This window comes from Thamnophis sirtalis, unplaced genomic scaffold, assembly GCF_051295495.1.
Source record: "Thamnophis sirtalis isolate CommonGarterSnake01/CBP01778 unplaced genomic scaffold, rThaSir2_p1.2 scaffold_3, whole genome shotgun sequence".
In the NCBI taxonomy this organism is placed as follows: Eukaryota; Metazoa; Chordata; class Lepidosauria; order Squamata; family Natricidae; genus Thamnophis; species Thamnophis sirtalis.
The window spans coordinates 139,174,654-139,188,484 of NW_028261383.1; the positions used below are offsets into that span (position 1 = coordinate 139,174,654).

The following is a 13,831-nucleotide window of genomic DNA, read 5'->3' on the forward strand; positions in this document are numbered from 1 at the left end:
GAGGGCAGAAATGAGCAAAAAACGGACCGTTTTTTGAGAAAAATGGGCCATTTTTTGCCCCCCCCCCCCAGTAGCACTCTACAAGCCTCCTAAGAGCTATTCTTGCCCTTTTTGGGGGGGGGGGGAAACGGGGTCATTTTTGGGAGGTTTGCAGAGTGCAAAAACTTTTTTTAAAAAATTTGCCTCTTCAAAACCTTGGTGCGCCTTATACTCTGGTGCATCTTATACTGTGAAAAATACGGTACCTAATATGTAAGTAGCCCAGATTTGAATCCCAGAAGGGTATGGCTAGCTAACGAGAGCTAAATGGTTTGAAATAAATCTATACTAGTCTCCCTTTATTTCTTCTAGTCAATTCCCACTAATTCTGTTCTGGATACTGAGCTGTCACAATATAGCATATGGATTTGTTATTACCATAAAATAAATTTAAATAAATCTAAAATAAAATGTTTTTGGAGGGGAATGTTCCTATTAAAGGACTTTAGTCTACCTGCCATATAATTTTTAGAACATGCATTAAAGACAGTAACTTGCAACAGAACATGTATAGCTGAAGGCTGCACTTTTTAGTTCTTGGTAGTCTGAGAGCTTACCGTATTTTTCGGACTATAAGATGCACCGGAGTATAAGACACATCATGATTTTGAACAGGTAAATTTAAAAAAAAAATTGTACTCTGTAGACCTCCCAAACCCTCTGCACACCTCTTTTTTTTTTTTTTTTAAGGGAGGCAGAAGGTTTGGGAAACGGGTAGAGTGCTCCTGGGGCCTGCCTCCCCCCCCCAAAATAGCCTGTTTTTGGTTTCTATTTTTGCCCTCCCCAGCCCTCAGGAGCACTTTGCAAGCCCCCCAAACCCTCTACACATTGATTTTTCCAAAGGGGGACGGGTTTCGGTAGGTCAAAAATGCTGTATTCAATGTATAAGACGCACCCAGATTTTCACCCTCTTTTTTGAGGGAAAAAGGTACATCTTATACTCCAAAAATACAGTAGTTATTTTCTTGCAGATGTTACTTTACCCAGCTAGATAACATCACCAGCATGAGGGAGAGGGGTATATATAAATGGGCTTTATATCCATGAATCTATTGATTACTGATTTCTCTGAGTACTAAGTTTCCAGAAATTAACCAACATTATTGGATTTGGATTGATTTAAAATGTTAACAGTTTGCCAGTTGAAACTGTAGCTAAGTGAATTGCAAAACTGTTACCATACAATTTAATAGATACAATCAAAAACCTAGGAAGGAAACTAACACCTAGTTAGTATACCCACCCACCCCTCCAAGCAGTCAACACCCAATAAATCAAGAAACAGCACCAGATGATCAAACGGGGAAGAAACAATTCCCTAATGAAGGAACCATCAAGGAGGTAACCATACCCCAACCAAGACTGGCAGGGTAAGCCACTATATATAAACAGTCAGAAAAGTCCAGTCTCCTTTGCACTGATAATGTTACCTAGCTAGGTTATGAAATGTCTGCAAAAAGAAAGAAAGAAAGAAAGAAAGAAAGAAAGAAAGAAAGAAAGAAAGAAAGAAAGAAAGAAAGAAAGATTAGAAAAGAAAAAAGCAGCCCAGCTCAGAAAGCACCAAGAACTGAATGGAGAGGAAATGGGAAGTCTCACTGCATGAACAGAAATATGCCTGCTGAATATTGGTTATAGGTCAACATTTAAATTCTAAACCTTGTTATAGTTGGCTTTACCGAAATTATATTTACTATTATATCCTTATGTCCATCATTATCTACAGTATTAAAATTCATGTTCATGTAACAAAAAGTTTACCCAAAAAACTCCATTTCATTTATAAAAGATTTTAAATAGTACTATCACAGTAACTACAAAACATGAAGAGTTATGACCCTTACCAATTGAAATTCTCTGCGTCTGTCATAAGCATGCTGGATACCAGTGTCTGCCCACAAAGCTCTTACTGTTGGAAGATACTGTAAGAAAGTATAGGTTTGCACCATCCCTTGCACCACTTCTGAACGGGTATCAAAGGCCATCATCTTGTCGCCATTTGTTTGATTAGCAGGATTTCCCCATGGAATATGAAGTTTCTCACGAGCATCCACAAGGACTCTAACACCTTCAACAAAATTGAAACTATGTGTTAGTTTCCAAATGCATTTACATTAATCTTAATAATTGATTACTCTCAAAACACAAAACATGACCCATGTATACAGACAGCTTCATATTCTCACCCTAACTGTAAGAAATTATAAATGGAAAAATATATATGCAGACTACAAATAGGTAACAATTAATCCCAAATCCACTATCGTAGAATGAACCAGGTTATACACAACGAGGTCTCTGATTTCTTTTGATTTCACCTGCCCTTGTACATATAATAAATACTTCTAAAACTTTTTTAAAATAATAAAAGTTTCCCAAAGTATGATCATGAACACTTTCTTTAAATTATAAGTGATGGCTGCTCTAAAGCTGAGTTGAAATCTATACACTTAGCATTCGGATTCAATCAAATTTTGAATCACGTTTTACTAATTTTAATTTTCTAGTAAAAGGTTTAGTATTGCTCATATTTATTTTCATATATGCAATTCCAGACATTTAAAGTAGCGAAAATTAATTACATGCTTCTGGGAGTTCTACTATATTCAACTCAGCAGTTTTACATCTCATAAACACGCAGAGAAACAGCTGCAGCAAACAGGAGAAAATGATAAAATATAGATTAATCATTCTCATATATGTCAAAGTTTAAATGATTCTAAGATGCAACAAAAATTTGATTAAATGCATTGGATTTAATTTAAAATACAAATAAATGTGACTACATTTTAAACAATCTTTTTGATGTTTAAACACCTAAAAAATATTTAAAAATAAAAATTTAAAAAAGCAAAATGTGTATTGATTCAAGACTGAATGAGATATTGGTTTACTGTATTAAAAAGTTATTGTTTTACCATTGTCATAGATTTGTTAGTCTTATATTAGCACTTCTCTTTTGCTAAAGGTGCATTAGGAGAATACATTTTATGCATGCATGTAATATTTATTAACATTATCAATATATCATGATTATAAACACAGTGCACTTTGTATAGTTCACTACGCTATTTCATATAATCATTATCTATCACATGATACTGTCATAAAGCATAAAACATGTCCAAGATTACAACAACCAAGAACAAATTATTTTCTGGTTTGAATGTATTATCAATAGCTTTTTATCCACAAGACCCCAAGGATGGAGACCCAGGTTCAACTCTATTTTGAATCACTGGGTAATCTGTGATGAGTCACTCTCTTAGGCCAAACTATGTTGCACAGTTGTTATAGGGGGAAATTGGAAAAGGGAGTACTACCGGTATGTATATTGCCTTCAACTCCTGGAAAGGTGGAATATAGATCTAAAGAATAAATAAAATTAAAGGAAATGTCTTGATTTTTATAGCAAAATGTAGTCAGTTTTTGTTATGCATTTTACTGTGTTTATAGATATAAAATTTTTCCTATTATCAAGGAAGAAAGTTTGAGAATGTTTGTTTTTAGTGTATCCAATAATTTAGAATAGCAATTAGCAATTGAGGCTTTATGTATATTTTTAAAAAAAGTACATGTAAAGTTATTTATCAAGAAATATATACAGCTGTCAAACATGAAAAAATATCTTAGTGGCGGAATGAGTGTAAATCACAAAAGATACTTTGTATTATAGTGTACTCTTTTATTAGCAATATTTTGTAAGGGACTGTAATAGTGGCCTTAATACACCAGTATGTATGTAACAAAACTAAGTGCATTTCCGCTGCACTCACTGAAAAATGATTTTGTTTATTCATTCAATATAAGCCATCTTTCAAATCAAACTCTACATTTAAGCTAGCGTAGATCTTAAAACCACCACAGAATGTAAACAAATACAATTGAAATATTTGAAATTGGTTTTATCTTCATTTCCTAATAACTAAATATGAAAATGATGTCTATTACAGTTTTCAGTGTCAAATAATGTCTATTTAAGTTACAATCTTAAATTGTAGTACAATATGTTATCATATATTTCCAGATTTCTAACACATGGTGGTAGAAGACAACAAATTAGCTGATATTCAAAGTTGTTTATATATCTTGAATGGCACTAAAAGACAAATTATGTTTGCTATCCGAAAAGTTCCACATTTATTTCTACTAATCTATGAATTGCTACTTCATGGTTGGATTCCCTACCTATCCCTCCAAAATCTCTTTTCACAGTTTCACAGCATCCTGTCGCAATATGAAGTGTTACCTCCATGGTTACAACTTGCAACAAGAATTTAGCAGGGTTTAATTGAAAATGCAGTAAATCTTTGCATTCAACAACACTTTTCACCGGTAAGAAATATTTGTAAAAGCAAAATGCACACTAGGCACAATATTTGTTTAAAATGAAATATGCGTATAGATGAAGCTGTACATATATTATAATGCTACCCTAAATTTCCCTTTGTATTCTTTGGAAACTGACCTTCCTAACACATTTTTCCCCATGCCCAAATCAAAGCTGCCTTAAGGGTCATCTCAACATTTCACCAACAACCTCTCAAAGGCACATAATGCACAGCCTACTCTAATTTTGCGATTCCAGTAAGAATGCCTCCAAACTATATACTTAATTTTTTCCACATACACACACACACACACACCCGTCTCTGGGCTCCCCACCCCCCACTTCATCAGCCTCACCGCAAAATGCAAGCGCCCGTTGCAACTTTTTACACAGACACAAGGCCGTCTGACACAAACGCCATCCCGTCAAGGCACCGAGGACGACGCCTCGCAGGGCACAAAGAAGAACTATTCTGACACTCACCCCCGAGGCCTGAACGGCTTCCGCATCTCTAACTCACCCACCCATCCCCGTCTCCCACCCCACACCCACCCACCCCGTCCAGGCCACATCCGCCAGACCGGACGCCGATTTCGCCCAACTGCCTCTTCCTCGCTCCGATCCGAAAACCGAGGCGAGGACGGGGGCACCTGCCCTCGGATGCTACCCGAGCCCGGAGCCCATTTCCCCTCCCCCACCGTTCCACCCCCACCCCCCATCCGCCGCCGTTTTCCTCCTCTCGAGGGTCCTCAAAAAGTGCGGCCGCCAAAGAGAATCGACCCAAAGTGCGTCCGGCGGAAGGAAGGTGGCCGTCTCAGCCATGCTTTCAGGGGGGAAAAGGGGGGGGGAATAAGGCGTGACTTTTTCTTTCTTTTTTTTTTCTTTTTCGCAGCCATGCAAGAGCAGATTTCCTTCTCGGGGAGGGGGGCTTCGGGCATTGCAACGGCTTCTCATCCATCCCACCCCCCGTCAACGCCGGGGTTTCTTCGGCTTTGGGTCTTTTCTCTCCCGAAGCAGCCTGTCTTCTCGGGGGTTGGTCGCTCGACCGCGACCGCCCCGCTGCCAGTTTCCCCTCCGAGGGAATCGCCGCGGCCAACCCGCCCGCCCGCCTCTCTTGTGCAACCCACCCCCGCTCCCACAACCGTACCCTTGATGACGTTGCTGTAGATGGTGGCGCGGAATTCCTCCCGGGCTGACCGGTCCCAGTCCTGCCCGTGAATGATGCGCATCTGCTTGAGGAACGTACTCTTGCCACTTTCGCCCGCGCCCAGCAAAAGGATCTTGACGAGCCGCTTGACGTAGGTCTTCTCGCGGTACAGGCACTTATCGATCGCTTTGGACCGCCGCTGCTGCTCGGCCTCGCTGCTGTTGAGCATGCAGCCGGGGAAGCAGCCCGACAGCGAGGACCGCGACGGCAGGAAATCCGCCATCTTAGCGAACACTGCCAGCCAGGGAGCGGCCGCAGCGGCCCTGCACCGCTCTGCGCCTGCGTGAAACCCGGGCCGCTCGCTCAGGCCCCGCCCCTCCGGCTGCCCCTATGACAGGAGACGCCGTTCGGAGAGCGTCGCGTCTAAGAATGCCCAATCAAAGGGGCGTCCTGCTTTCACGTGGTACCCGCGCTTGTCTTCTAAGTTGGCTGGCCCCGCCCCTTGGGTCTAGCACGTGATCCTATCATCTGGTCTCTGTGTTCGGAATTTCCCCTTCTTCGGATTTGTCACGTGATGAGTTTTTTTTTTCTTTCCAGAGGCTGATTTATTATTTTTTTAAAAAAAGCCTCGAACTCGTCGTTGAGGTGTATCGGATGTTTTGGCGTCTCGAGCTGTTGCCCCGCTATGAGCCTCGGCTGATCTCGAATCAATTTGAATTTTCTCCTCTTAGGATGCATACGCAAAATTTATGGCATATTAGTTAACTTCGTGCAAGATGTACATTTCTCCCCACTTCAGTAATATTCCAAAACGTTTGAACAACCATCATTGTACCGTAATCAGATGCGACAACATCACCCAGAAGGCATCAAAGAGTGTAAATTGGGAAATCTGCAGACTTTGGGCCATAATCAAGAAAGTATTCATTCAAAAACGTAATATCTTCTCATTCATGATATTCACTTTCTTCTCAGTTGCTCTTATCAACGTCCTAAATCTGCCTTCAAATAGTCCTAAAATCTGCCTCTTGCTTCAGGTATTGGGTGGGGTGGAGAAGGGGCAAGCCCTGAACTGTGACTGCTGATTCCCTTGGTACTTAGTTCAGTTGCCTACCCAGCCACCCACAACTTCTCTGTCAGAAGTTCCTCAAACGGGTTTCTGCAAATAATAAAAAAAATCAAGATTTTAGCCAAGACAATGTGATCAAAGCTCAACAGTTGCATACTGTATGAAAAGCAGGCAGAGTTTCATTTTTCACTGTTGTGGCTGCCACCTGGATTTTTTTTTAATTGTACCTTGTGGAGGGCAGCAATGTATCTTTTGGGGCTGTTGAAGAAAGATGAGTGTTGCTCTTACTGTATAGAAATCATTCTGGTTGTGTTCATGCAAGCCTGATTGGAAACTTAGATTAATAAATGCACACATTAATCCACCCTATCCTTTTAATTTGAAATCTTGCATAGATCATCAGTGATCACACTAAACCCCTTCAAATTATCTTGAGCTTCAACTTCCAGGATTCTAAGCCTAGTTGAGGGTATTTTCTGGTACTACAATATAGCTCCTTCAGGATGTTTTTAGTTAGCAGGAGTTTCAAACATATATATGTACATTGAGTATAGAAAGTGAAGGATGTATGTTTGTGTTTTATTTTTATAATTAGAATGTACACTGAAGATGGCATTTAATTTCATTGTACGTGGTGCAATGACAATAAAGTAAATTTAATTTGAGAAGAAAAATATTTTACATAAATTGTGCACTTCAGGAATACTTAGGATAGCATCAAAAACTCTGCAAACTACGGTAATTTTTTGTCTATGCAATTTTACAGAGAAAGTCTTCTTTCTTGAAAGAAGTTCCTAAACTAGATTCTGTGTAAAATAGGAAATAGATTTTTAAGAAACAAATGTAGGAATAGAACTCCTGAACAGGAGTTTGAAACCTGGTTAGTCTTGACAGCAAATACTTACAGAGGCAATTAAGATTGGGGGCGGGGAGAATGACAGAATCCCTTCCTTCCACTGTCTCTGCTCTGTCAGACAGCCTATTGCAGTGATTTCTAACCCTTTTCCCATTGCATGCCAAAAGCGAGGGCAATGCGGGGGTTTTTTGGCGTGCGATGGACCAATTTTTCGCCCTCCAGAAGCTTTCTAGGAGCCTGGGGAGGGCGAAAACAGCCCCCTCCCGGAGGACCTCTGGAGGCTTCAGGAATGGGAATGGACTTCCGGTTTGCCCATATTATGTCCAAATAAATAATCTAGACTATAGATTAATATGATGGCCTGATTAATACAACATTCTGAAACAATGGCTGAATTCCCCAAGATATGCCAAACTACAAAATATCCAAAATGATTTTACTGTTACCTAAGTGGTTTTGTGATTTTAGCTGTTTATTATGATGTATTCTTTTATACCTAAATTTTCTTCATCAATTAAATGAAATATATCTTAAGAGAGGAGTATTACCTATTTTCCCAATTAGGCTGCTAGATTGGTATTTCTTTGCTGTCATTTTTTGGTTGTCCAGATTGATAACTTTATTCTCAGGTTTGGGAGAGGGGACATAGAAGGAAAAGTCAAAAGAAAGTTATATGTAGGAAGTGCAAAGAGTGATAATTATCTATAAGGAGTACCATCAAACCATAATAGTCAGTGGTATCCAGAGAACAAATGAGGAAAAATGGCAACTCCTCACAATATTTTGTCACTGACTTAAATGCCAGTTCAGGTGCAAAAGCATTACAAATATCAGTTTCTTTCATGAAACAGTTGAACCCGAACTTACAACAATTTACACGTGTGACTTAAGCATGTTAATAAACTTGTCTATGCAAAAATATGTAATAAACTACTTTTTAGGTCATTGAGTTTCTAGTTGTTTCTCCAATCTATGTGGTGTTCTGTATGGCTTCCTTTGACATATACAAAGTAATTACCTGTATAGCTGGATTTTTCCCTACGGAATAAATGCATACACTGATCATCATCATTATTTATTATTAAATTTATTTGCTGCCCATCTCATTACAAAGTGATTCTGGGCAACTTACAAGATTAAAAGCGATAAAAGTGTGTGTGTGTGTGTGTGTGTGTGTGTGTGTGTGTGTGTGTGTGTTGTACATAATAATATTTATTAAATTTATCATCATCTATATCATCTATTTGAGCCCTCGGGAATATAATGGCATAGAAATGTTAATAAACAAATAAGTCTATATATCTTTATTTATATACTGTTATTTATTTTACTTTGTTGGATTTATTTATGCGATACACAGACCAACTGTTCAGTAGTTTTAGCTTTGTGTTCCCTACAACCAGTCAGTAAGCCACAAGTTATTTGGAGCAGGCCTGGTGGTGGTGTTATAACACTACTTGAAAGAATCTTACTTATTTCATCATTTCCAGTTACACGTTTATTCCGATATCAGATCAGCCAGTGTAGTATTTTGATTAAAGTATTAGACCGATGGGGATAAAATTGAAAAAGACACGTGTGTCAAGTGCTTTGAGCTTTCTAAAGAAAGGTAGGAAATAAACTTGTAAAAAAGGAAAAACATTTAGTTTGGTCTCACATTCCATATTATTTCGACGAGTGTGAGTAAATCAAACTAGAAATAAAACTGCAACTTGTCACATTATATTTAAATGTGAAAAAAATGTCCCTGTGAACCTATTCAACCAAACAGCATGCAGATTTCCACCCCTAATTTTATCTTATGGTGATGTGCATTTTGCTAATACTTTCTAACCCTAGTATTATTAATTAATTAATTTATCTTTATTTATTATTTAGCATTATTTAGATAGAACAACGCAGTCTTTGCTACCAGCTAAGTCTTGTAAAAAGATGAAAGAGCTCCCTCTAATGTTGACCGGTAGGAAGCACAACCCTGCTCATGCAAATACAACCAGAGTGCCCCGTGTTGATTGGCTACAGCAAGACCGTGCCTGCTTCCACGGCGCTTTTATTCTGTAGAATGTCGAGTTTCAGTACTGTAATGCAGTTTGCCTGAAATCCCTAAGACTAGCATCCCATTTTCCTCTGCAGCTGGTGAAAACGCATTTATTGCTTTTTTTAAAAAAATATTTTGCTCAATAAAATAGATCACGATGACCATCGCGCAGATAGATCAAGGACAGCGGTACAGGCCAAGAATGGCATTCTTGAAAAAGGTAACAAAGCCAATCTCGTTTTCAATTTTTATTTTATTTTATTTAGCACCTACAGTATCTTATAAATGGAAGAACGTGAAATCGAGGGAACAGCTCTAAAGCATCTGATACTACCAAGGTTTGGCTATAAGAGAGAAGGGTTTTAAAAAAAATATTCTAGTAGGTGTGTGGTTTGTTACAGTTCAAAAATCTTGTCATTAGTTCAGTCTTTGGTACTGATTTAGTTGCCACTGTTTGTTTATTTTTTCTTTGCGTGGACCTTTGCTGTGGTGTGATGTCTTTTGTATTTTTTTAGCATTTCAAAAGGAGAGCAACCTGTTACAGGGCCACCTTTCTAGATATGCTAGAAGCTGCTTAAAATAACGTTGACAAGTATGGGTGCCTATAAGCTTTTGAAGGCAGTGTTATTCTTGTTAATTATAATCACTGCTATTTTGCAAGTCCATGCTACCTTTATTTCTTTTTCAGAAACTGGAAACAGTTTAATTTTTCACCCATCTCGGGCTATAAGTAATTTAAAATATAAAAACCACAACCCTCGAAGTTTACAGCATTACACTTATTCCTCACGATAAGCTATCCTGGGCCTCTCTCTGTGAGGGAGATGTGATAAATAAAATTAAAAATATCTACCTTGCCTTCTCTTCCCTATGAAACTGCTAAAGGAACTCCTTCCCTTATACCAATCTACTCATGTTCACCATCACATTTTTACTTCAAATACAGCTGGCAGTGACATGAGGTAGGAACTTCGCTATAGCAACAGCCGTAATATAGAATGTCAAGAAGTACATCATGTTGAATTTAGCCAAGATTTACCTGACTTTCATTCCTGAATAGTGGCTAGTGGGGTCAAGCAGAGTTGTTTTCCTCAACACATTTTCCTATGTTTTACGGAATGTTATTTGTGCTTCTGTCTATATTTTCATGAATCTTGATTTTCTTTTTTGAATGAACTGATATTGATTTTGAATGATTTGAGTTATGATATGCAACCTATGTAATCAAGTTTACTCCATACTTTAAAAAAAAACCCAACAATTTGTCATCCAAAATTTGGTGGTCTTTTTTTTCTCTTTAAAGTATGGAGTAAACTTAGTTAGATTGTTCAATAGGACACTGTGTTGATATTTTTGCAGTGCCTATGAAACCATGTTTATAGAGCATTTTTACCATGAAATCCACTGTGTACAATTCTCTTTTGTTTGAGACTCGGCTAGTTCCGGATGTGGGATGTTTCTGCCGGTGATATGAGACTTGTTGATTGCCAAGTGTTCCTTTGCCTAGCAATTCGTCTAATATACATAATAATAGATGAAATAATAGTGGTATGATGACATTGTAAACTACTTTGGGATTTTTTATGGAAAGTAAAAGTGATATATAAATGTAAAAGGAAGTAATTGACAACAATCTATTCCCTGCCTATTCATAGCTGCTTTGATGAAGAGGTCAAATTCTCCTTTTCTTGGCATCAATTTGCTCAACCTTTAAGGTTAATGCACTACAATTTTCCATCACCTTCTGACAACATGTTGATGTAGAACTAGTTATGAATTTACTATTATCTCCTTTCCCTAAAGAATATGTAGAAAACCGTGCTAGAATCTAGAAAAGGGTTAAGCAGACAAGGCATGAAACTCATTTTTCTCCTATGAACGTTTCCCTTTTGTTGTCCATAATTTGAATTTACAGAGACACAACAACTTCCCATTTTAGGGCTATCAGATGTAGGCTGCAAAAATCCAGTCAACCATTAGTGGGAAACAAAGAGTTAGCTTTCTTGTAGCTCCTCGTTGCCCTGTAAAGATTCTTGGGATTATTGCTGATAATCCTACTACTTCAAGTGTATGTGCTAGGACACTCACATTACAACACTTTTTGCTGAACAGAAATTAAGAAAAGCTGTCAAAAATACAGGTTTAAAAAAAACAGTGAGAGGAAATCTAGTTTTCTTCTGTCATAATATTTGTTCCACATTGCAAATATATATATTTACATGCGCAAAGAGAGATGCCACAATGTCTTTCCTTCTTCCCAGATGCTGTCATGATTGTTATAAGTATACAAGAATGCCCTTAGAAGTTAGGAAGTGGACCCACAGCCTAGGACAGTGATGACGAACCTTTTCAGCACCGAGTGCCGAAAAGGTTGCACGGAAATGTTCCGTTCGTGCATGTGTGCTCGTTGTGACAACGCTCTGGAAAAGCCAAACCTCTGGGTTCTAGCATGCATACGCGCCTGATGATCAGCTGGCCAGCATGCATGTGCACACCAGTTTTTGGCACTTCCACATGGATGAAGGACAGCTGATTGTCATGCGTGCCTGCACGCCAGAAACTCAGAAGACAAACAGGCAACGCTCGCATGCCGGGCAATACGGCTTTGCATGCCACTTTGGGCACAGGTGCCATAGGTTTGCCATCATGGGCCTGGGAAACAGTCTGATAAAAGGCAGTTTATTCTGCAGGTGAGGGGAAAGTGGGAGAAGCATTTAAGAGGGAACCTTTCTTCGTTTTCCACAAACTAAAAACAGAGAAGGGGAGAAATTGCAGAATCTTGCATGATTCCCACTAATGTAATTTTACAATGAAATGGGATTAGTTCATCTGGGTGTTCTTCTGATCTTGACTGTCTCACAAGGCTGACAGTAACAACCTTAAATATCCAATTTCACTATGTTCTTACTTCATTTCTGCTAGGGTAATTTGAAGGGAAGAAAATACATGTAATCCTTAGGTTATTATAATGTCCTCAGATATTGAAACAAATGAAATTGAATCCAGTACATGTAAAGATCTTGATTAATATATAATCATTTATAATAGGCACCATTTTGAGTAGATATTATATTACATCTCTGGAGATATACTTTTATCATGAGGACATTTGAAATTTAGCAAATGACTAAATTCCACATAAAATAACAAAAGATGGGATGAGAACATGTGTATATATTTTGATAGAGTTTTGGATCTGTATTAGTAATTTTTGTTCCACAAAACATTAATTTAAATATCACTGACAAAGCCATTACTGCATTTTGCCCACTTTAATACCGCGTTTCCCCGAAAATAAGACAGGATCTTATTTTTTTTACCCCCGAAATAAGCGCTTGGCCTTGTTTTTGGGGAGGTCTTATTATTTTTGAGGTGCAGGAGGTGGCAAGCATGGTCATCTCATGGCTGCTGCTGTGTTGCAATATTTTGGGAAGGCTTATTTTGGGGGGAGGGCTTATTTTAGCCCATGTACTCAAAAGCCTGATTGGGCTTATTATCCAGGGAGGTCTTATTTTTTGGGAAAACAGGGTAGGATATTTCCCCAGGGTTGCCCAAATGTGATATGCTGAATTAAATTCCCAGTATTGGCTAGAAGTAGTAGGAATTGTAGTCAATACCTCTGGAGGGAAGATTGGGGAAGTTTTTTCAAAGTAAATCAGAATAAATGATAGTTTCCTTAACAATGATATAGCAGAACAGCTGATTTGTAGAATAAAACACTGGAGGTTCCAGACCAGTGGTGGGTTGCAGGCGGTACACCCCAGTATGGGCGTACCGGAGCAAAGCTGGAGCACTGGACACCGTTCCTGTATGGTGCTCCGGAGGGCCGACCTGCCTGCCCAAGCTCCTTACCAGAGTTTAAAGGCTTTTAAAGGGGTTTTGGACTAAGATTTTTGGACTGAAAAATGAACTTTTGTGATTTTGTGTCTGTGTCCTTTTCTATTATAGGTAGTCCCGACTTAAGTAGCCAAATGTAAAATGGGGCAAAACTCACTTAACAACTGTCTTGCCTAGCAACAGAAATTTGAATTGTAAGTCGAACATTACCTGTACAAGCAAGGAAAACCTGTGATCCCAAACATTGCTGAATTACAACTCCTACTATCTAAAATGCTGATTATAATGGCATAGCCAGGGATTATAGTTCAGGAACTGCTAAAACATAACAGGTTCTCATTCCTTAATCTATAGCAGTGGTGGTGAACCTTTTTGGCACAGAGTGCCCAAACCAGAAGGCGTGTGTGTGCACATGTGCACCAAAGTGTAAGAAACCCAATTACCAGCTGGCTGGGCTGGGGCAATGGTGTGCGTGCCCACAGAGAGGGCTCCCTGTGCCACCTCGCCTGCCATAGGTT

At 38.8% G+C, this 13,831-nt stretch overlaps 2 protein-coding genes across 5 annotated transcripts in view; one reads left to right on the forward strand and one right to left on the reverse strand.

Annotated features, from left to right (window-relative positions):
* GNA13 (G protein subunit alpha 13) overlaps positions 1-5,829 on the reverse strand; it is a 36,417-nt gene extending 30,588 nt beyond the window's left edge. Inside the window, exons 1-2 of the mRNA XM_014071481.2 lie at positions 5,514-5,829; positions 1,881-2,104 (exon numbers count right to left, since the gene is read on the reverse strand). Coding sequence (XP_013926956.1) covers positions 1,881-2,104; positions 5,514-5,796 — 507 coding nt within the window. The 5' untranslated portion in view covers positions 5,797-5,829. The remainder of the gene's footprint in view (positions 1-1,880; positions 2,105-5,513) is intronic.
* Positions 5,830-9,492: 3,663 nt separating this feature from the next.
* The window catches only part of RGS9 (regulator of G protein signaling 9), a 62,926-nt gene continuing 58,587 nt past the window's right edge, over positions 9,493-13,831 (forward strand). For all 4 annotated transcript variants that reach the window (XR_015696021.1, XM_087710214.1, XM_014071451.2 and 1 more), the window contains exon 1: positions 9,493-9,696. Coding sequence is in view for 3 of the 4 variants with exons in the window: in XM_087710214.1 (XP_087566340.1) it covers positions 9,634-9,696 (63 nt within the window). In the remaining variant the exon portion in view is untranslated. The remainder of the gene's footprint in view (positions 9,697-13,831) is intronic.